General features: G+C 35.2%; 1 protein-coding gene across 13 annotated transcripts in view; it reads left to right on the top strand.

Moving 5' to 3' along the window:
• The window catches only part of LOC137251305 (uncharacterized), a 166,750-nt gene that overhangs the window by 84,067 nt on the left and 59,109 nt on the right, over window positions 1-23,574 (top strand). For 12 of the 13 annotated variants that reach the window (XR_010953205.1, XM_067785653.1, XM_067785655.1 and 9 more), the window contains exon 3: window positions 2,406-2,579. Coding sequence is in view for 12 of the 13 variants with exons in the window: in XM_067785653.1 (XP_067641754.1) it covers window positions 2,406-2,579 (174 nt within the window). In the remaining variant the exon portion in view is untranslated. Of the gene's footprint in view, window positions 1-2,405; window positions 2,580-21,450; window positions 21,568-23,574 lie in introns of those variants that run through there. The other variant, XM_067785658.1, reaches the window with a different exon arrangement.

The following is a 23,574-nucleotide window of genomic DNA, read 5'->3' as shown; positions in this document are numbered from 1 at the left end:
GCAATACTGAATATTGGAGTGATTTATTCAACAGTTTAGCGATTCGAACGTTAGCAGAAGATTTGGACTAAGCGGAATTTCCCAAAATTCGTTACAATATGATGTGTTTTGTTGTATAGATGTGATAGCTCAGTTGGTAGAGCAAACTAATGTTATCCGGCGCAGGTCGGTTCAAGACCTTGCCACTGTCCACTAGATTTCTGTTTTTAAACCAATATAGACTACTCTGGTTTAAAATTGAAACCTGGATCTGTACACACAGTTTTTTCAAAGACCTGCACAGTCTTAGCCTGAAACCAAATTTAATTTGGTTATATAAGTACGTGTAACAAAAAAGTTTCAGATTAAGGCTCAAACTTTTAGCCTTTTATAAGCTCACATAGAAATAGCATTTAGACAACATTTCATCTAGGGTCGCTAAGTCCATAGTGGTGCACAAGTGTCTAGCAAATAAAACACACTTTCTGAGTTGAGTGTACACCATGGGAGTAAAGTCTACTATAATTTATGGCTTTGTGGCATGTGATCCGCATACAAAACTCTGACAACAGTTAGACAGTAACTCACAAACCTCCAACGATTGGCGTGGGACAGCATAACAGGGGCGATACCCATTTTATGGTTTGGCCTGCGGACTACTCCAATGACGTTTTCTTTTCTGAAAATAGTGTATATCTGTTGGTTTTGCTCAGCTCTATTGTGAGTTTGCAGGGTTATTTCACAAAATATTTTCCTCTGAATAAGAAACGGGATCTCATTACTTGCAAAAGAAGCTGACCTAGTTCAAAAGCTAGAATTTAAGAGTGCAGCATTTTTTCCAGAAAAGAAAACACCATATGACACGAGTACTAATCGAAGTCGGTGTTTTTTGACCACGAAGCAAAATATCGCTCTTCCTGGGTGCATACAGTGCGCTAAGCACAACTTGGCGACAGTTAAGCGGCATTTAAGACAACTTTTTCTTACTAAATACAACCAGAGCAACCATAGGAGTGCGTAAAAACGGTAAGCCGCATAGAAGCTCGCAATGTAATCTGCTGTTTGCCAGGATTCCTATTCATAGAGGGGTAAAAAGCATTGAGCAAACAGATAACTTAGTAAGGAATGCAGCAGCTGCAAGACCCGTAGAACCTGAGTCGTTTTTGTCTTTTGGTTCGCAAACCCTTATGGAGTTTATAATGTGGAAAGATAATAAGAAAGTAGAAAAATGCTGGAGCAATACACCGTGCTTAAGCCAATCAAAGTTTTTGTTGAGGGGTTAGTACAGGTACGGCTCAAATCTTCTCGGAGGTAAATCGCGTCAAATATTTTTTTTTTATTTCGGGGCGATTTTCGAGATAATTTCAAGCAATTCAGTACTATTTCGGTATAGTTTCCCGAATTGTTACGGCATCATATTGGGATAGTGTCAACACTCTCTGAGGATCGATTCGGCCCTACAATCTCGTCATGACGGAATAACTGCGGGATTATTTTGAGCGATTAGGCGATCGATTCCGGACTATTCCGGACTTATTTTAGAACTATTTTCGATACAATTTTGGGATCTGTCAGGATAATTTCAACACTATTGCGGGAGCATTTAGGGTTTTTTATTTTTGTATTATTTACTTGTTTTTGGATTTTAATAAATAATTAAGTTCCGAGAAAAGAGGGCATTCTAGTAATTAATACATTTTTACAATTTAAAATTTCTCTTTTGAGGCAATAGTTACATTTACGTTAGTCAAACCTACAACCTTCGGGATGATGGGCCGAATTGCATCCATGTTTTGCACAATACGCTTACAACAAATTGCTGGCTATTATAATGCAAACATGTTTTCTTCGAAAATTTCCTTAATTACTACTTGACTAAAGCTTAGCTGGAGCCGCATTTTTAGCTCGTTTACGAGTCTTCTTTAAGTATGTTGCGAAGGCGCATGCGTGGCCACTTCAATCATCAGCATTTGAGTCAAATATTGTTAATATGGATAGTTTTAGTGTTAATTGCTTTTGCTTTTTGTTTAGTTCGGTGTAACCGTTTTTCTTTATTTCAATTCCTGCAACGCATTTGTATGGCATAATTTGTGCAACGATTAATTATTTTGTTATCTTGGCACCTAACAATTAAATAACTTTAATTAATACATTCACTTTTACTTTTTGTTTACAAAGCTTGAGAAGCTCAATTGGTCAGTGCAGGTGGTTCGCGTTAAAATTGTCCGTAACGGGTCAGGCTCATATGCAGAGGTTTCTGGGATTACATATTAAAAGGGAAGCTCGGTCAAAATCTGTTTAAAATTAAATATGCACTATATTAATATTATTATCAAATTTATGTAGAAATATTACGGCTTAGTTTAGTTTAAATACTCATCTTACAAAAGTTAAAAATTTCCCTTTTTTATTCCATTTTATTTTAGAGTAAACAAAAATCAAATACAGACGGTAAAAGCAGCTCTGTGGAAAAGTCTTCAAAATCTAGCAGCGCTAATGGCACAAGCAACAGCAATAATAACAACAACAACAGTAGTCGAGATAATAATAATATTTGTGGTAAACACATAGCAAATGGAAAATCAAATTATAATTCAAAGGTTTGTTTTTATTGTTGCTATTTTCACCATTTTTGTTATTTGATTACAGGGACGTTGCAACGAAATTTTTCTTAGGGGGGCCAAACCCAAATTTTAAAACAGTTATGCATTTTTATACTCAGCGTGCTTTGCACACAGAGTATATTAACTTTGATTGGATAACGGTTGGTTGTACAGGTATAAATGAATCGAGATAGATATAGACTTCCATATATCAAAATCATCAGTATCGAAAAAAAATTTGATTGAGCCATGTCCGTCCGTCCGTCCGTCCGTTAACACGATAATTTGAGTAAATATTGAGATATCTTCAACAAATTTGGTACACGAGCTTATCTGGTCCCAGAATAGATTGGTATGGTAAATGAGCGAAATCGGATGATAACCACGCCCACTTTTTATATATATAACATTTTGGAAAACACAAAAAATCTGATTATTTAGTAAATAATACACTTAGAATGCTGACATTTGACATGTGGACTGATATTGAGACTCTTGATAAAAATTTGAAAAAAAAAATTTTAAATGGGCGTGGCACCGCCCACTTGTGATAAAAATCAATTTTACAAATATTATTAATCATCAATCCAAAATCGTTAAAACTATTGTAACAAAAATCGGCAGAGAGGTTGCCTTTACTATAAGGAATGCTTTGAAGAAAAATTAACGAAATCTGTTAAGGTATTTCATTTTCCAAGTAGATTTATAACAATAAATTGGAAAAACTTCAAATTTAAAAAAATTTTTTTGTCTAAGCAATTTTCAATGTTGCGGGAGGCATAACTCGAAGAAAAATTAACGGATCGTAATAAAATTTTCCTTATAGCAGAAAATATTTCTAGCAAAAATGGACGGGATCCGTTAAAGACCACGGCATCTTAGATATAAAACAATTTTAAAAGGTTTAAAAGGGCCATAGACTAGAATAATAAGCTACAACTTAGCAAAAAATTGTTTTGAATCAATGATATTTCACTTATCAAATTTTATTGTAAGAGGAAATTGGGAGACATTTTTTTTTAAACGGGCGGTGCCTTGTGTTATGAAGAAAAGTAATTTATCTGAAATGAAATGTGCAATTGAAGCTCACGCTGAGTATATAATGTTCGGTTACACCCGAACTTAGACACCTTTACTTGTTATATATACTTCCATTATTTTCTATGGATTTTCACAGTATACACCATATCGGGTCAAAATAGATATACAACGTTCAATCATGCCTTCATTGCTACTTCTAAAATACATTTCTTAATACACATATGTCGATTAACTTCATACTAAATAATCTGTTCCCATAAGATCCTACTCCCACTGTCCTTCAACCTCTAGAAAAATCAGTCAAATTAAATCAACCTTTAAATATTACCAAAGGTTGTTTCCCGATATTTTTGCGAAACGAATTCTTTCATGATTTGTTTCTAATCCAAAGATCCAGTTCTTTCATTTTAAACATGAAGTACCATTGTATGAGTGAGACGCTTTTGGGTCATTTGCGTAAGGAGATAATTCCTTAACAAGATAAAGTGCTGAAAGATCTTTTGCAAGGTGCTGCTGAAGCTGGATTCGTCATTATTAGATTGACTAGTTTGTAAACTTCTCCTAGAAGGTTTCCTTTAATAGCAGAAGATTTTCGGAGTTTTTAAGCAATTTCAGTGCAGCTTGAAGGTTTTTCTCCTGACATGTTTTTCAATATTTGAAGTTGAGGATGGAGGTTGGACAATTCGATATCGTCTGCGAAAATTGCGAGCCGTTGATAGATCAATAGAATTAAATTGACATAAAGTGATCATATATTGCCTCCGGCCGGAATTTATGTGGGGGCATCCGCCCCACTGTTCCCCAGTTATGACGTCCCTGTGTGATTATGTTATGTGTTTATGAATGGAATTGAGAGCGTGCTTACTTAGTCAATGTGATGTAAATGATGAAATAAGAACTGTCTTTATATGGAAGTTTTGGAAAAGATTGGCATCTTTTCTCAAATGTCAAACATTTTGCTGGCATCGTTGTATTTAGAGAACTCCATGAGATATTCGACGGTCGTTTTACATGGCATTTCGGTTTTTTTGGGTGTCATTTCGGAACCATTATCCGATCATATAGGAACTTTCGCACACTTTCGCCATTGTTTCAATTAGCATATTGTGAAAATTTTAGTATAATTTATGGATTGTTTTTTGATCTTTTGGTAGATATCATTGCAGAACCATCTTTGGAAATTATTTTGCCACTATCTCCGAAAAATGTCAGGATTATTTTCGCAATATTTTCGGAACAATTTCGGAATCTTTTTATTCAGTATAATTTTGGTGCTATTCCGGGAAAATTGCGGAGTTTTGCCGGAAAAAAATCGATATTGTTTTGTAAGCGTTTCACTTTTGATACTATCTTGGCACTATCTGGCGATCATTTCGAAATAATTTCCGAGCATTTTCGGGATTATTTCGGGGTTGTTTTTGGGGGTTACTTCCGTCGTATTTCGTTAGCGTTTCTGATCAACTTGCGCCTTTTTCGGAACAGTTTCAGTATTGTTTTCCAGATGATTTTGGTATTGTTTTCGAAATAATTTTTATGCTGGAATATTTCGAAGCTATATCAGGATCATTTAGCGACTATTGCGGCACAATCTTTGAACCATGTCGGCATTATGTTATTGATAATTTTAGGACTGTTTCAAAAAATTTCCCCGTGATACTTTTTGAATTAGTTTGGAATGAACACTATTTCGCTTTCATTTCTATATATTTCAGGACTATCCCCAAACAATTGGGAACTTTTCAGATAGTATCTGCATTTTTTCGACCTTGTGCGGAGAACATTTCGGAATAGTTTTCGGGACTAATATTTGACTATTTCGGTATCAATTTCGGAACTATTTCTGAATTGCTTCAGGATTTTTTTCGAGATCATTTCGGCACTATTTCATATTATTTCGACACTTTTTCGGAACAGTTTCTAAATACTTTCGGGATCATTTCGAGTCTATTTAGAGAACGTTTTGAGGTTTATTTTCGGCTATTGCGGAACATATCCAGATGTTGTTTTGGGAATATTTTAAGATAAGATGGGACTATTTCGGAAATGATTCGAGATTGAACTAAGAAAAATCCGGAAAAAATTTCACGCTTGTTTAAGGCTCATTTCGAGATTGTTTGAGTGTAGCTGTATCCTTACAATATTTGAAACTCTTATCTTGTTTTCGCCTGGCCAAAGGAGAGCCATTGTTTCTGGATCAGTAGGTTTTTTCAAAACTCACCGTGGATAAACCTTGGAAGGGTAGGTAACGAGTTCTTTTTATAAAAAAAATAATATAGTTATGTGATAATATAGTTATGTGTAACACTTTTAGAATCAAATATGGCTGGAGCGAGTCGGCTAAAATGAAACGACCAATGGTTTCAAGCATATATGGCTACAAAAAGTGGCCTATAGATCCGTTTCTTTCTCATACAGTTTCGGAAAAGTGGTGACACGCGTTCTCTATATAAAAAATTTTTCTTTTTCTTCCAACTTACTCTGGTTCTGAGCATCTATCTCAATCTGATGTCTTATTTTTACAACTCGCCTTGGGCAGGGATCGGCAATGAATTTGTGTCATAAAAACGCTGTAGTTATTTGTAGCATAAAATTGCTGAAAACCCCATAGCATAAAATATATACATGGTAAGGAAATATGTATATTCGTTTTAAAATTATATATATATTTATATGTATATCTGAGAATAAGAAGTAAAGTATGATAATTGAATTTTCGACCAATTCAACTGCACGTTTCTAAGACACTGACTTCAATGACATTAACACAATTAATATTTTCTTTTTATATATCTTCCTTTTAATTTGACTTAGTTTTTCTATGGTTCGACGTAATTTGAGAAAATTAAATTAAAACAAAAAGATAGAAAATAAGGAAATTTTCCTGGATCAGCGATCACGTAATTTAGATCAATGTTTTTGTTGCACAGAGTTGTTGGAGCATTAAAGTGGTGTTTCAAACCCAAAACACTACTTAGAAAGCATTAGGAGGGAACATTCATAAATGTATCTAACATTTTTCAGGTGGTAGAATATACGAAAAACTAATTTATTCCGTTTCGGGTCATTTTGGAAGTACAAATTGTTTCCGCCTCGTACCCGCACTATTACAGGATAGTTCCTCTGTTGTTTTCAGGATCACTTTTTGGTTTATGTGAATACTGCTTCAGAGTAACAATATCTTCATTGCTTTTGGTATTAATTCGATTCATTTTATGAATTAGTTGGGAGCCATAACCGGATCATATCGGAAGGGATTCATGGAGCTATGTAGCGCAACCCTTTCAATTGTTGCTAGCGCAGTCCCCAAAACCATTGGGAAGTTTCCTTACAAAAAAAAAAAAAAAAGAGGAAGACGAATTATATCGAGACTGTTGTCTTCATAATTTCAAGACCATTTCGGGATTGCCTTAAGAATCTCATTGCTTCAGCGTAATTTCGGGATTATTTTAAACCCGTTTGGGTCCATTTTGAGAACTATTCAATAATTATTTCGCCACTGTATGAGAAGGCTATATATTTTTATTTTAATATTGATTTTGATTATAATTAAAATTTAAATTTCGATATTGGTGTTTATTTTGATTTTGAGATTTATTTTGATTTTGCTAGCCTTTGCTAGTATCTAACAACAACCGGACCGCACAGTAATACAGAAGCCTAGTTTAGGGCCACACTCTTTTGATCCTTATCACAAGAAACGTATAACTGAGTAAGATTACCAGTCTCTGCGTGGTTGGTGTCCTTATGTGAGCAAAAGCGAACAGCAGGAAGGCCAGCCGAAGGGGCCTATTAAGAATGTGGACTGCAGTGTTGGGTTTTGGTGGGAAAGACGCTGCGTCTCTTTTGTTAACTCAGAAAGAATTATCCCAATCGTTAGGAAGCTGATAGAACATAAGGCCACGCTTAATTATACATGAAGATTGGAAGAATAAAAACAAAAAAAGTAACAAACAAACAAACAAACACCAGGTCTGACGAAACGTTCCGTCTTTTCAAGTGAAACAAACATGCAGGTTCGTCAAACAAACATGGGCCGGAATATTTTTGGAGAAGCTTATGGCGTTTTCTTTTCTGAAAATAGTGTCGCACTGTTGCCTTCTCTCATCTCCCCCATGATTTTGATTGTTCTTTTCATAGAACAATTTCAGCTGAATAATAAAAGGGGTCTCATTACTCATAAATAGAGCCATTTATCATAGAGCTAAGTGGCCTTGTTGAAATGTTAGAATTTAAGAGTGCAACATGAGCGCAACATTTTTTTTCAGAAAAGTAGACGCCATAAGAGTTCTTGTCATCTCCTATTCGTTTCTTGCTGAGATTTTTAGATAAAATTTCAGTTGCCCCCGGCTAATATCAGGTATGATAATAAGGGAACAACAAAAGCAAAATCTGACGAAATAATCTAACCATTCAAACAAGTATGCAAAAACATGAGTTTGCTCAGATTATACGTTATTAATTCACAGAACTGGAACTCGACCCTCTCTAATATACTGAACATAAAATTCATCTGCTACGCATTGATATTGCAAAATCTCTTTCTTTACATTCATTTGTTGAATTGACGATCTATGAACCATGCAAAATGATACGGTCAATAAAATTTGAATTGTATTGTATCACACGTGCCATTTATGTAGTACAAACAAGTAAGGAAAGTTAAGTTCGGATGTAACCGAATATTGTATTTTTCATGGATATATACAAATGTTAATACTAAAAAGTGGAGCAACTTGCTTTTGCTATCTTTCTTCAGCTATCAATTCGTTTTATTTGAATATTTTTTTTTAAATATGAAAATTTGGTTAAATTCAAACGCATTTCTTTTTATTTTTTTTTTTAAATCATCCCTGAAATATTTTCGAAGCGCTCTTACTTATGAGTCCCGATAAGAGTCCGAAATTGTAGACCAAAGGTAACGTTTTTTGGAACGATTTTTCTTCATACTTTGTCAAATAAGGGAAAATCACCATGTAGGAAAATGAACCTAGGGTAACCCTGGAATGTGTTTGTATGACATGTGTATCAAATGAAAGGTGTTAATGATTATTTAAAACGTAGTGGACCTTAGTTCTATAGGTGGACGCCTTTTCGAGATATCGCAATAAGGGTGGACCAGGGGTAACTCTAGAATCTTTTTGTACGATATGGGTATTAAATTAAAGGTATTAATGACGTTTTTAAAAGGGAGTAACCCTTAGTTGTATACGTGAAGGCTTTTTCGAGATATCGGCCAAAAATTTGGACCAGGGTGACCCAGTGATGATAATCATGGTACATTTGTACTTTTTTTGGTACATTTCGCTTCCCGAAAGTACGTTGGTACTAGATTGACATATTTGGTACATTTTTGTAAAATACAGCACTACACTTCAAGTCATTTGCAAAGCAGCTCTGAATGTACAAAAAAACTTTTAAATTTTCGAAGAAAATATATAGTTAAGTTGTTTTGTTGCCGAGCACAATTTGCCATTTGCAATTATGGATCATTTAAATATGCTTATGAAAAATAGCATAACTGATTCTAAAATTGTGAACACATTTTGCATCAATAGAATTAAAGCACAGAAAATAATAACTCAAATAACAGGGCCAGAAATTTATAAATCCATAATTGCATTTTGTCAAAAGAATTATCACTCTCTAATAATACATGAAATGTCTGATGTATGTATGTATATAAAAAAATTTGGCAGTTTCGATTCGAATTTTTGATAAAAAGTGCGTTGATAGATTTTTAGATTTGATACCTTTGACCTATAGTAGCACGCAGGGTATTTTTAATGCCCTTATTAAATCTTTGAAAGACCATTCAATACCACTTGAAAAAATGATCGGTTTAACTGCCGACAATTGCTCGGTTATGATGGGAGCAAAAAGCGGAGTGCAAGCAAGACTGAAGCAAGTTGTTACAAATCTGCATGTTGATGGATGTGTTTGTCACATTTTATATTTAGCTTCAATGGCCGTTTGTGATGTATTTCCCAACAAAATTGATAAATTTTTAAAAGACGTAAACTATCATTTTTGTAACAGCCCCCTTAGGAAGGCAGACTCTCAGAGTTTTCAAGAACATTTCGGCAATCATAGATAGAATTCTTCAGCAACGGGATGCCATAAAGTATTATCTTAATCTTCACGTATTTGAAAATAAAAGCAGTAATCAAAATATTAATCTTATATATGAAAATTTTCAAAGGCCTATTTATAAAGTATATTTTACATTCCTTTTTTATATTTTAAATGAAATAAATAATGTGAATATAGAAATGCAGTCTGAAGATATTCGCATACATTTACTTATTACCAAATTAAAAATTTTATAAAAAAATCTTATTTAGAATCCAGTCCTATTTGGATGTTAAATATTGATTCAGACGAAAATCACTTAAGCCCAGATGAAGTTTACTGCTTGGTTAATGTGAATATTATTCTATCAAACAACCTTTTCGAAAAAGATGACGTACACATATTTAGGAGCTGTGCTAAAGAATTTTATATACAGTTTTGTAGTACTTTATTAAAGAAAGTAAACTTAAATGATAAAACTTTGTTGAGGGCTGCAAAGCTTTCACCAGAAAGTATTTTAAGCGGTGCAACAAATAGTATTGTGCCTTTAGTTATGGACTTTTTTCCCAAATCTGCATTTGATAAAATAGCGAAAATTATACTGAATTTAGAGCTTTAGCAGAGCATGAGAGCCTTAAAAAATTCAAGAATTTATATATATGCAGCTTTTGGGAAGAATTAAGATCAGTTAAAAATTAATTAATGGCGCAAATGTTTTCCAATATTTATAGAATAGTTCAAGGCATATTCTCGATTCCACATTCATCCACAAACGTAGAAAGGATATTTTCTATACAAAATTTAATGTAAGTTAAGTATAGAAATATACTTCAAATAAACACAGTTTCTATAATAAAGAAATTTTTTTATATATGTACATAATTGTACGCTTCAAGCGATAAACTTCTTCTTTATTTTTGCTAGAAAAGTATTTCTTCATAAATCATATTTCCCTGTTATAAATAAATAAAAATAAATTTAAAGCGCGTTAACCTCCGAAGAGGTTTTAGGCCGAGCTTCTCTTCCAATTTGCGTCGTGCTCTTTTTAATTTTTCCTACAAATTGGCGGGACGGGACATACTTGTTTTATGCCGACTCCGAACGGCATCTGCGAGGCAGATGAATTTTCACTGAGAGCTTTTCATGGCAGAAATATATACTCGGAGTGCTTGCCAAATACTGCCAAGGGCGACCCCGCTTAGAAAAATTTTCTTCTAATTGAAAAACCTTTTTTTTTTTAAAATTTGTATGTTGCTTCGTACGGGGTGTGAACCCAAGGCATTCGGTGTGGTAGGATAAGCACGCTACCACGGTGGCCGCCACCCTGTTATACTACCTTTAATTTGTGTTAGAAAGTTTCCTGACTAAAAACAGTTTTTAGATAAAGAAGCTGAATATAGCTCTAGTTTGGTTCAAATTCACATCCGAAGACTTTTGGTACATTTTTGGATGATTTGGAAAATTTTTTTTCCTCGTTTGGTACAAGATGAAAACATCCATTTATCATCCCTGGGGTGACCCGGAACATCATCTGTCGGGCACCGCTAATTTATTTATATATAATACCACCATATATATACTACGAACAGTATTCCTGCCATGATTCCAAGAGCTTTTAATTTAGCCCTGCAGAACATTTTCATTTTCTTCTACTTAATATGGTAGGGGCCACACACATTTTACAAAGTTTTTTCTAAAGTTATATTTTGCGTCAAAAAACTAATCCAATCACCATGTTCCATCCCTTTTTTAACATGCTTTTATTAGCTTGGCCTGTATGTAACGGAATCTTTGAGCTTAATTTTCACCGGTTTCTAGAAGTCTGATTAATTTGAAACTATGCATACGTATCAAGGACCGGTGACAATGCATTAATGTGGTGGTGTGGTGACATAAGGTTAACGGCCATAAGGTCAATTGGCCTTATTACCACTTTGAATAGCCATAAGTTTGATTGAAACTTTGCACACGTATCAAGGCTCGATGACAATGCATTAATGTGATGGTGCGGTGACATAAGGTCAACGGCCATAATGTCAATTGGCCTTATTACCACTTTGAATGGCCATAAGTTTGATTGAAACTTTGCACACGTATCAAGGCTCGATGACAATGCAATATTGTGATGGTGGGCTGACATAAGGTTAACGGACATAAGGTCAATTGAACCTATGACCACCCCAAATGGCCATAGATTTGAACCCTTGCACATAATGCGAAAAACGCATTCCTTTATTAATGATAGAAGTGGATGCATGGCACATCTACGAAAGAGCATACTGGAGCCCTTTTTAACACGCTTTTATTAGCTTGGCCTGTATCTATCTATGTATCAATGTATGTATGTAACGGAATCTGGAGTGGAGCCGAGAGCCCCGGTAATGCAGAGCTCCGAACTCCATTGCACCTTTTGAAGCATTTTAAGATAGGTACTTTTAGCTAGTTTAGGCCACCAGACCAAGGCAACATAAAGAAGAATCGGGCGCACAATGGCTGTGTAAATCCAGTAGGTCACCTTAGGGGAGAATCCCCAGGAGGTGCCAAATGCCGTCTTGAAAATTATTTTCTATTTTTTAGTTCGGTTAGCTATAAAAGAGTGTTTTTCAGTTTTTTTAAACTATTATTTATCGTATATGGTATTTTTTTAATTTTTTTAAATTTTCGATATCGAAAAAGTGGGCGTGGTCTTTTATACCAAGATAAAGTGAGTTCAGATAAGTACGTGAACTAAGTTTAGTAAAGATATATCGATTTTTGCTCAAGTTATCGTGTTAACAGCCGAGCGGAATGACCGACGGTCGACTGTGTATAAAAACTGGGCGTTGCTTCAACCGATTGCGCCCATTTTCACAGTAAGCAGTTATAGTCATAGAAGTTATACCCTTATCAAATTTCACAAGGATTCGTATATTTTTGTTCGACTTATGGCATTGAAAGTATTCTAGACAAATTAAATGAAAAAGGGCGGAGCCACGCCCAATTTCAAATTTTCTTTTATTTTTGTATTTTGTTGCACCTTATCACTACTGGAGTTGAATGTTGACATAATTTACTTATATACTGTAAAGATTTTAAATTTTTTGTTAAAATTTGCTTTAAAAATTTTTTTTTTAAGTGGGTGTGTTCGTCAACCCATTTTTCTAATTTTTATTTAGAACACATAGTAATAGGAGTAACGTTCCTGCCAAATTTCATCAAAAAACTTTTAAATTACCTTCTTTTAAAAGTGGGCGGTGCCACGCCCATTGTCCAAAATTTTACTAATTTTCTATTCTGCGTGATAAGGTCACCTACCAAGTTTCATCGCTTTATCCGTGCTTGGTAATGAATTATCGCACTTTTTCGGTTTTTCGATATCGAAAAAGTGGGCGTGGTTATAGTCCGCTTTCGTTCATTTTAAATAGAAATCTGAGATGAGTTCTTAGGAACTCACATACCAAATTTCATTAAGATACCCCAAAATTTACTTAAGTTATCGTGTTCACGGACGGACGGACGGACATGGCTAAATGAATTTATTTCTTCGCCCAGATCATTTTGATATATAGAAGTCTACATCTATCTCGATTAGTTTATACCGTTACGGGCTACCGTTATGCGAACAATATTAATATACTCTGTGAGCTCTGCACAGCTGAGTATAAAAATATGAGCTGAGCAATATAAAGTGGAGGGAAGAAAGTCGATTAGAGCAAAGAAATGCCTGATTGACGTTTGCGCTTGCGCAATGAGGAAGCTAAAGAAAGAAAATAAAAAAGCTTAAACGAAACCCAAAACGTCTTACGCATCAACAGACATTTCAAGTTTTAAACTTTTTGCATTTATCAATGTATGTATGTATATTAGTTGGCCAAGCAAATTTATTCGTATGTACATGGAATGGCCATAAGTGGCGTTGCGCATTAAAATATTGCATGCAACATGCAGACACAAATATTTCTTTAAAACTTTTTTTTTTATTACTACTAGATATAAGTGCATATGTACAGCAGCGTACAGAAAAATAGCAGTGGCAACTTATATCAAATTTCGTAAATTTATTTTTTTTTTTTATTTTTTTATTTTACGAAAATATCGAACCCCTTTTTGGGATCACTCCGAACAAAGTACAACTTATAGGTCTATTAAAATTCGAAATGATTTTTGACATTTTTTTTTTTATTCAAATTATGTTTTAGATTTTCCTTTATACAAAGTGTGAAATTTTTTTATATGGCAGGAAATTTGTAACACCCTTCCGCAACAAAAAAAAAAATTTCAAAAATCTATGCGAATTTTGAGAGACCTATAATTTGTTTATCGTTAGGCTGACGACAGAGTGGAAGCGAGAAGCGTTGCTATAATATAAAGATAGAAAGCTATGAAAATGATTTCTTATGAAAAATTGTAAAAGCTGTTGCAGCGCCAGAAACTTTTCAAGCTTTTAAAATATATTAGGGCTGACGGCAGAGTGCTCGCTATAAGCTCTGCTAGGCGAAAAACAATTTTTTTTCATATATTTTACAAGCTTCAAACATTCCTAGCACTCTGACATATTTTACAATTTTCCACAAAAATAAATTTCATAGCTTTCTATATTTATATTATAGCGCCGCTTCTCGTTTTCACTCTGTCGTCACCCTTACACTAATATTGACTGGTCTACAAAGCTACATACTCAAAAAAAATTTAGAGAACTCCAGTAAAAAGTTGGAAATTTTCGTCAAATTTTCTGGAATTTAGTTTTTTCCGAAAATGATTGGTTTGCATAGTTTCAGTTACAAACTTCGTTGCAGTTTTTATCTAAAATACCAAAAAAAAAATGTATATGACAAAAATTAAAAAAAACTGTCACTTCTTTTTTCCTGTTCGCCGCTGTAAATATGGCTTTACAAACATAAATACATATATGTATATGTATGCTTATAAGTATGTTATATATATGTGCTCTTATGGTAAAAATTAAATTAACAGTTCGCACATCGCTAATGTGTTTTCGTGCAGAGAAAGTAGGCCTCTGCAAACAATTTTTCAAGTAGAAATGGGTGTGTGTGTGTGCCTGTGCCGTTGCAAAATTCTTTTTAAAATGTCATTTACTAGAAGTTTTTCGCAAAACTCTCAACCGCCTTACCGACGCCAAAATTCTGAAGTGAAATATCTTTGGTTAAATTCGTTATGTGTGGGAGGATTTAAAAAAGGGGGTGTATCACCTCCTATTAAAATAGTATTTTTAAACGGTTTTATTTAGCTTGACTCTGTGTAGCGGCCGCCCGGTCGGCCGACACGAATTTTGTTATTAAAATTTAAGTTACTTCCCGATAATCTACATGTTTCAAATTTGGAATATAGTTCAGAACCCGATGACAATACAATAATAAGAAAAATAAAATTCTGATAGGTGGCGCATGGATCCAAATATTTCAAAAAATCGTATTTGTGGTCCGATTTGGTTCATATTTGGAACACATAATACATACAAGAATAGAAAGCGACCTATGAAAAAATCGCCGCTAGGTGGTGCAAGGATCGATATATTCAAAAAATTGGTTTTTGTGATCCGATTTGGCTCATATTTGGAACACATATTACATACATGAATAGAAAGCGACCTATGAAAAATTCGCCGCTAGGTGGCGCAGGTATCGAGATATTAAAAAAATAGTATTATATTACATACAGGTGGCGCAAGGATCGAGATAATAAAAAAAATCGTATTTGTGGTCCGATTCGGCTCATATTTGGTACACATATTACATACAAAAATAGAAATCGCTTTATGAAAAAAAAAATCCCGCTAGGTGGGCCAAGGATCGAGATATTCAAAATACTCGTATCAATGGTCCGACTTGGCTCATATTTGGAATAAATATTACATACAGTCCGGTAGAAGTGACATCAAAATACTTTGGAATTCGAGGACTTAGATTGTAACAAATTCTCAGGAAAAAGTCCTTGTAATAATGAGTCACTAAATGAACTAAATAGAATGAGAAATAATAGGCAATTAAGACTAAACACTTGAAAAAAATAATTTAAAAAAATTTCAAGTTAAACGGTTTCATTTAAAACAATATTTACATTAAGTAATAATAATACTAAAAGCTAGAAAATAATTAGGTAGGTCCTAGGTACTAGTCATCACACTCCTCATCCATCTAGGACGTGGATCAGAAAATTAAATAAAAGCGTCGGGCGCGTGAAATTTCTAACGGGACATTGACGTTTGCTTGCGTCATAGTACTCATGTTGCTTTAGTTGTGCGTATGTATGTAGGTTACCACATTTCTAGTACATTGGGTATATGAAGTGACATGACAGCTTCTATACAAGCATCACATAAATCTTGGATTTCTCATGGAAAATATCTGAAATTAATTTTCATATCATGTATCTTTGCCTACCGCTGTGTACGCAAGAAGAAAATAAAAAATAAAATATCTTTCAAACCGGTCTATGGATACGTCCCACTTACAATGCCAAAATGTTTCAAGAAGAATCATAAACTGATCCAAGATAGTTCTTATATTATCCCAGAATATTACCGAAATAGTTCCGAATGATTTCTTAAATAATCACAAGAACCACTTGAAGGCAATTCCGAAGAGTCTTGAAATATTCCGTTTATGATGCTCCAAATATTCCTTAAATCATATCGGAGCCATCACGAATTTATTGTGAAATAATCTGAAATCGGAAATATATCCTATACAATTCGAAACTATCCTGAAGTAAATCCAAAATGTTCCCAACAACAATTCCGAAAGGATTCTAATATAGTGCCAATGTCATCCTTAAACCAGTTTCGAAATGGGCGGAGAAGTGATCGTGAAAACAATCATAAAAATATCCCGAAATAGTCACGAGAGTATGTCGAAAAGGTTCCGAATCCATCTTGCAAGCAACCTCGAAATCATCTAGAGCTAATAAGAATGGTTCCTATATGATTCTAAAAAAAAATTCCGAAATTATCCTGGAATTGCTCCGAAATAAGCTCGAATGCTTCTGCTAAATGGAATAAGGTTGTACTGCCCAATTTTCTAAAATTACTAAAATCTCCGTCTATGGGTCATATACCAAATATCATTTGTTTAGAACCAATAAACTCAATAAACGAAAACTCTCCTCATAACCATATCATATATTGGTTGTATTTGTTATTAGTTCGTTTAAGAGAGAGACCTGTTTTGATAATTTATTTAGCTAACCGATTAACGGAATCCTTTTGCACAGTCCTACAAACGATTCAAGAGGTTGTGCAGTGCACCCCTTTCAAAGGGCTTCACAGCTTCTCCAATCCAGTTGTCAACCTCACCTAAATGTGACAAATTTGGCTTATTTAGCAGGCGAAGCGCTGGCAACCTTTAATTCCTCACGGAAGGAGGGGTTGGATGACCTAGAAGGTTCAAAGTGGTTATATCAAATCGTGCCCAAAATGGTCGGTGTAGTACCTTAACGGTGCTATTTTCCAGAACGTATCGAATCAATTTCCGGCAAAGAACCATCAACATAGAACCTCTAGACTCCTTATAATTACAAAAAGGAAAAGAAGAAGACAGTCCAGAAAGTTCAATTTGAATCTATTAGAATTTGACGTGTTTTAACTTGAGACGTAAAATACTAAAGCTCTGACGTAGGACTTTTTTCGGTGGTTTCATGGGCCTTTGAGACCCTATGTACGGCTGTGATTTATGACTGTGAATTTATAGCCGCAGCCATTTTTATCCGTGACTGCGACATAAGCAATGATAACAGAGCAGTATGATATAAATGACCGTTCACAATCAGTAAGTCACAGCGACTTCTTGGAAGCTGTCGCTGGGATTTACGGCTTACTTATTTAGTAATTTAACTACTAGAATAATTGAAGTAAAATAGTTTTGCACTGATCTTTCAAGCACTGCACAAAGACAACAATTTTTTTTTATTTAATTAGACGTTCTTCCAAATCCGTGCACAGCGCACTAGAAATTTCTTGCAGTGTATAACCTGTTGTTGGCAAACCTACAATGTTCCAATAACGTTTCAGACTAAAGTCAGTGTAGACAACGAGGAGGCGGCAACTTACTAGGCCATAGTCATTCATTGTGAACCATGAACGGGAACGATACAACAACCAAAGAGTAGTGAGACAGCAGAAGTCACGACAGCAGATGTAATAGCAAGAACAACATAAAATATCCAGAAAGCTGTGGCATAAAGAAATTTTGTATGAATTAAATTAGAACATAACAAGCACTTGAAATATAGTGAAATGCGCATACATGAACCATAAGTATGTAAAACAGTGAGGAATCGATATCATGAACCATTCTGTAAATACATATTTCTGATTCGGAGTATGCGAGGTAACAATAAAAACCGCCGCCGATTTTCGTCGTTTTTCGCACGCCGCCGCCGATTGTCGAAAAAATCGGCGCGGCGGCGGCGTTCGGCGCGTTAATATGTTTTCTACTCGTTTAATACTATTTTCACACACACGGCTTATTGAATAATAAAGGCAGTTTTCTACATTAAGGCTCTAATTTTGCTCAATCCTTCCTACAAAATTTGAATCTATAATTATTTCATTAGTGCCTAATGAAATCAAAAGCCCAATGCAACTCTGTTGGCAGCGTTCAGTTTCTTAGTTTTTGGTGTGTTCAGTGCTAAAAATGTCATTTGTCAAAGTCATATAGCATTGTCATTTTATTCGCTTGACATTTAATCCTTCATACTAATCGAGCAGCTACTTCTGTGTGAAAGCAAAAAATTTACGATTTCATTAGAAGGTGAAATGAGATCAATAAGTTTCTGTGTGAAGACAGTATTATACAGTATTATACTTTTTTCACACAGAAACTTAATGATCTCATTTCACCTTCTAATGAAATCGTAAATTTTTTGCTTTCACACAGAAGTAACTGCTCGATTAGTATGAAGGATGAAATGTCAAGCGAATAAAATGACAATGCTGTACGACAGACAATGACATTTACTTTGACAAATGACATTTTTAAGCACTGCACACACCAAAAACTAAGAAGCTGAACGCTACCAACAGAGTTGCATTGTGCTTTTTACTTCATTAGGCATTCGATTAATCACTAATGAAATAATTATAGTTTCGAATTTTATGGGGAAGATTGAGCTCAATAAGCGTCTTAATGTAGAAAACTGCCTTTAATATTCAATAAGCCGTCTGTGTGAAAACAGTATTATACTGTCACCATTTATTGTTCATGTCGAAAATTGGTCCGATATGGTCGAAAGGGGTATCAACGGATGCGCATCACTGCCCGTTATAAGAATCCAATTGCGAAATTTAACTCTTTCCACTCATTCAAAAGTTATTTAAGAAACAGTCGTTTTCGATGTCAGCTTAACACGGACTTTGCATCACCAAATTCACCAAGTTATTATAACATAGCACTAAGAGAAACGTTATATAAAAAATTTAAATGCTCACTTTGCATAAATTTTTCAAAAAATTAGTAAAGAACAATGAGTTCAAATAAAATGACCCAAGTCGAACATGTTTTCAAATTTTCCTCAAGTTTTAAAAAAAAACAAGTTGCCCGAAAAAGGTGCAGATTTAAAAAAAAAAAAAATCTATACCCCAATTGGATGAAAGAATAAGCGAAATCAAGGATGCAAAATCTTTTAGTTGGTTCCAGGGGTTTAAATACTCCTTTGAAATGATTCTCAGCCCAGACTTAAGTTGATGATATATGCACGTATGAGAAGGGTTTGAAAAATCACTTTGCACATATACATATTAACCAGGTGAGGCTTTGTGCTTCGCAGGAACACTCAAGACAGTCGAACAAATGACCGGATGTTCTACTACCCTAATGTAGTGGACAGTCGAACTAGGCTGAAAACTGAAGCTACGCGGTTATTTACAATGAATTCTTGTATAAAAAGGCATGAAAATAACAGTTTGGACTGAGCCTAACATTAACATCTTTCAACTTAAAATCGGTCGACTTTCATTCTTAAATATCGTTTTGATTTAACAAATTTTGGTCCACATTTAAAAAAAAAATGATCCACGGTCTTTGTAAAATTTATTATGTAGGATTATACTATTTTCACCTATAAGTTACGCAATAATATCCACTTGGACTGCTTATGATCTCGAGGGCGGCAGACTTGGCCGAATGTTTTTAGGTGTTTCTCTGGTAGTGCTTGGCAGCATAAATAAATAAATGTAAGGCGCGATAACCTCCGAGAGATTCTAGGCCAATTTGCGTCGTGCTCCTTTTAATTTTTCTTACAAATTGTTTTATGCCGACTCCGAACGGCATCTGATTTGCCCGGCTCGTGAACCAACGATCTTCGGTGTTCTAGGAGGAGCACGCTACCATCACACCACCTCGGCAGCATAGCGGGACAAAAAAATCAGTTAGAAAGTCTTCGGTGTTACACCTACGGCTTCTAGGAAAGTGACGTCGACGAAGGTACCTATGAGTTCGAAGTCGTAGTCCTATAACTCTGTGTTGGCATGTGGTGTGAGGGCCAGAAGGCGTGGTAGTGACTGGTGGTAGAAAGGATTACTACTGTTCGCACATCGGGATTTATAGCTCTTAAAACAGCCGAAAAAACTAGAGGCGCACTTTGCCGCGATCAACAATAGGCCAGCGTTGGTGCTAATCGTTAAAACTGTGCCACGAGAGCCATTAGTATTAAAAGGCCGTTAATAGCAACCTTAAGCCACCTATGTGCGTGACCAGCAAGGGGCCACAAATAATTTAAAGAAATCGTGTCTACATCGAGTATTAGAAGTTAGACCAGAACATCTCCTTCGGTGAAACTACGCTTTGTACGAGACATACAGACAAAAGCGTGATGATTTTAAGTACTTAAATTTGTTTCGGCCTACGCAGCAGTACCAGTCCCTTGGATCAGGTTAGGTTCGAAGCCTCCCTGGAGTAAGTGAATGTAGGAAAGTCCCTCCGCAAGGAGCTGAATGATCCGCGAGACTTTGAGGCAAACCCCGGGACCTTTACGAAATGGCAAAGAAGACCTTTCCTAAATATAATTTTTTAAGTAGAAAAATCAAGCTTTATAAAGTAAGAACACTGGCGTAAGCCGGCGCGCTGCCCACGCCGCCGCCGCCGATATAGTTATCGGCGTAAACCTCTAGTAGTGAGTCGGTTGAACTGTAACATCTATTGCTACTTAGACGCAGCACATATCACAGCGTAATTGCATCATGTTTTCGCAGTTGATTGTTCCTACGACGAGCAGTGTGATTGAGTTTGCCATTACTGGTATGGATGATCTAAGACCATATTGAGACTAAGACCATATTGCTCTTTAACCACTGTTCAGTCACAGTCACATATAAAAATCGCTGCGACTTATAACATCACATTGTTCCAGCATCTAATTGGTCCTGTAAAGTGAGATGTGATTTGGTTTGAAATTATTGGTAAGCGTGTTTGCGAATGAGATGCAGATGCGGTCACAGTCATGGCGATTTCTTTCAAGCTGTCGCTGCGATTTACTGTGCTATGTCAGTCGATGTGAAAAATATATTTAAATTTTACACCCTTACGACTGTGATTGTGGTCAAAATTGAAATCACTAAATCATATAGCTCTCATACATCCGTTAGCTTCATCAAAAAATGCTATCTATACGGATGAGTATTGAGTCTGTTTGAATTAAGGCTCTACTGTACTCAATTTTATTGAGCAAAATAAGTCTACCTACTTAGTGTAATGAAAAAGAATTATACCTTCAATTGTTGACGTAAAAGGTTTCTTGTGCAAGTCACACTCGTAGATTGAATGCGGAAGCTGTGTGTGGTGTGGTTTGTAAGCTCGTGGTTGCGGTTGCATGTTTTGTACATACAAATGTATAAATTAATCCATATAATTTAATATGAGAAGTGCATAATTGTTTTATGTTGGTGAGTACTTGATTACTGGATTTTTTAATTTAAGAGTTCTTATTAAGAAATTACAAGCTCGGTTACGAAACTAGGTTAAATTAAGATTATCTACTGATCTCTTTTATTTCACAATTTTGGAATAATTATGTTAACATGCAATGTACACACATATACAAACGTAGTTAACTGACCCTAAATGGGTTAATGCTGTTCATTTTTTATCCACTCGACTCTCGTATCTTTGCTCTGAGAGCAAACTTCGATTAAATGACGTAAGCGGGCAGCGTGAGAATATTTATCACTCGCGACATTTTAGGTTTCAATCATGACCGGAAGAACGGACTCATGCCAATGAGAAGATGGACTTTGTTTGCACGTTACGTTGAGTACGAGCGGAGCTATAAATATAACGCTATAGTCGAAAGAGGTTTAAAAAAGCTGCAATATGAAAGGACCACACAGACTAAATCGAATTAAGGGCCAGTTTCATCGGTAGGATATGATCACATCCGAAAGTCTGTAAGGAGGTCTCTCGAAGTAAAAAAATCACGGTCTATAAATGATCCTTACAGCTATACTGGTGTGTGGCGCAGCATCATGGACCGCATCGGAAGTAGGTATGGCGCTTCGGGTATTCCTTATTTACACCCGGAGGAACGGGGAAAATTAACTTAGTTGGGAGGGACAGGTGGAGGAAGATTCAACTCAGTTCGCGCTGCCAGTTAGTGCCAGCTATTGTGGAACAGGGATAGCTGACGTGATTTGTTACGTAAAGGTCAAAGTCGCTTAGACGCTAAATGAATGAATGAAAAATTCAATAATATCTTCGATAATTACCACCATCACGAATGTTCAGACTCCTAATGGGTGAGGTACCTCTGCTCGGTTTGTTGAATTCTTCATGTAAAAAAGCGCAGTTTTGGATTCATGGTTGGGGAGATACTTCGTCACCAAGTATACGCATGTGCACGAACAGCTCGCCAATATAGGAAAAAAATTTGAACTTTATCAATAACTCACTCATCTGCACCCAAGAACGGACCGCGGAGAAGTCGATTGGCAAAAGGGCTACCACCGCCATGAAACTAAAGTCGTCCTGCTTCTTTAACTTCAGGGTGTGAAAAGAGGGTGACGGTCCCGAATTAGGGTAATACAGCCTCCAGCTCGAAACCTAGCCTAATGGATTGAGAATTATCGACCTCACCGCCTCCGAAAAATGGTCGTAACCGGTAGCAGGTTTAGACATGAAACGATACAATACATGTAAATTTGCTTCATAAGCACTTAACCGAATAAAAATTCTTTGGAAAAAAATCATGCATATTTTCTATGTTCTGAGAAAGTTTTTCTCAGTGTAACTTAAATTTAATTTTAGCCATTTTCATTAAATTTAGTTTTATTTAATCTCCTTTATGATGATTTAATACACTTAAACATCAAAGCAATAAAACAAAATTATTTCATTATTGTTCGTCTTTTAGCTGGAGAATAAAAAAATTGCAATCAAAATGTGTCGTTCAATATATTTTTTAAACGACTACCACATCTACCAACGTACATTTCTATAAAAAATTACACATTTTTATTACTTCAAAATATTTAAAATACCAAATACTTCCAAGGTTTTGTTTTTTTTTTTTGAAATCTGCAACTATTTTTTTAGCAACTCTACCACTTAGTAACATTTTCAATATACCAAGCCCTTGTAAGTTTAAAATTCCATATTCGCAACATCCCTAGAAGGTACACACGAATACGAACTTGTTAAGCCCACTCATCAGTGGTCTCAACTGACATTGAGTATTTTTATAAACTGCTAGCTTTTTAAGGGTATACCAATTTTCCCCTCAAATGCGCCGCTAATGAGGTACATTAGGGTGCGTCGACAAAAAGAGATGCGCTTTTTTTTTTTTATATATTGAAATTTTTTATTATTTTGGAATTATAAATTTTGGTGTCAAACTGGCATCTTGGGGTGACGGACTGCCTGAATACCACTCGATTTCTGATGAATTAATATCATAC

Source organism: Eurosta solidaginis, chromosome 4 (assembly GCF_040869045.1).
Source record: "Eurosta solidaginis isolate ZX-2024a chromosome 4, ASM4086904v1, whole genome shotgun sequence".
Taxonomy (NCBI): Eukaryota; Metazoa; Arthropoda; class Insecta; order Diptera; family Tephritidae; genus Eurosta; species Eurosta solidaginis.
Note: the sequence above shows the minus strand (reverse complement) of the source record. Positions and strands in the feature narration are given on the sequence as shown.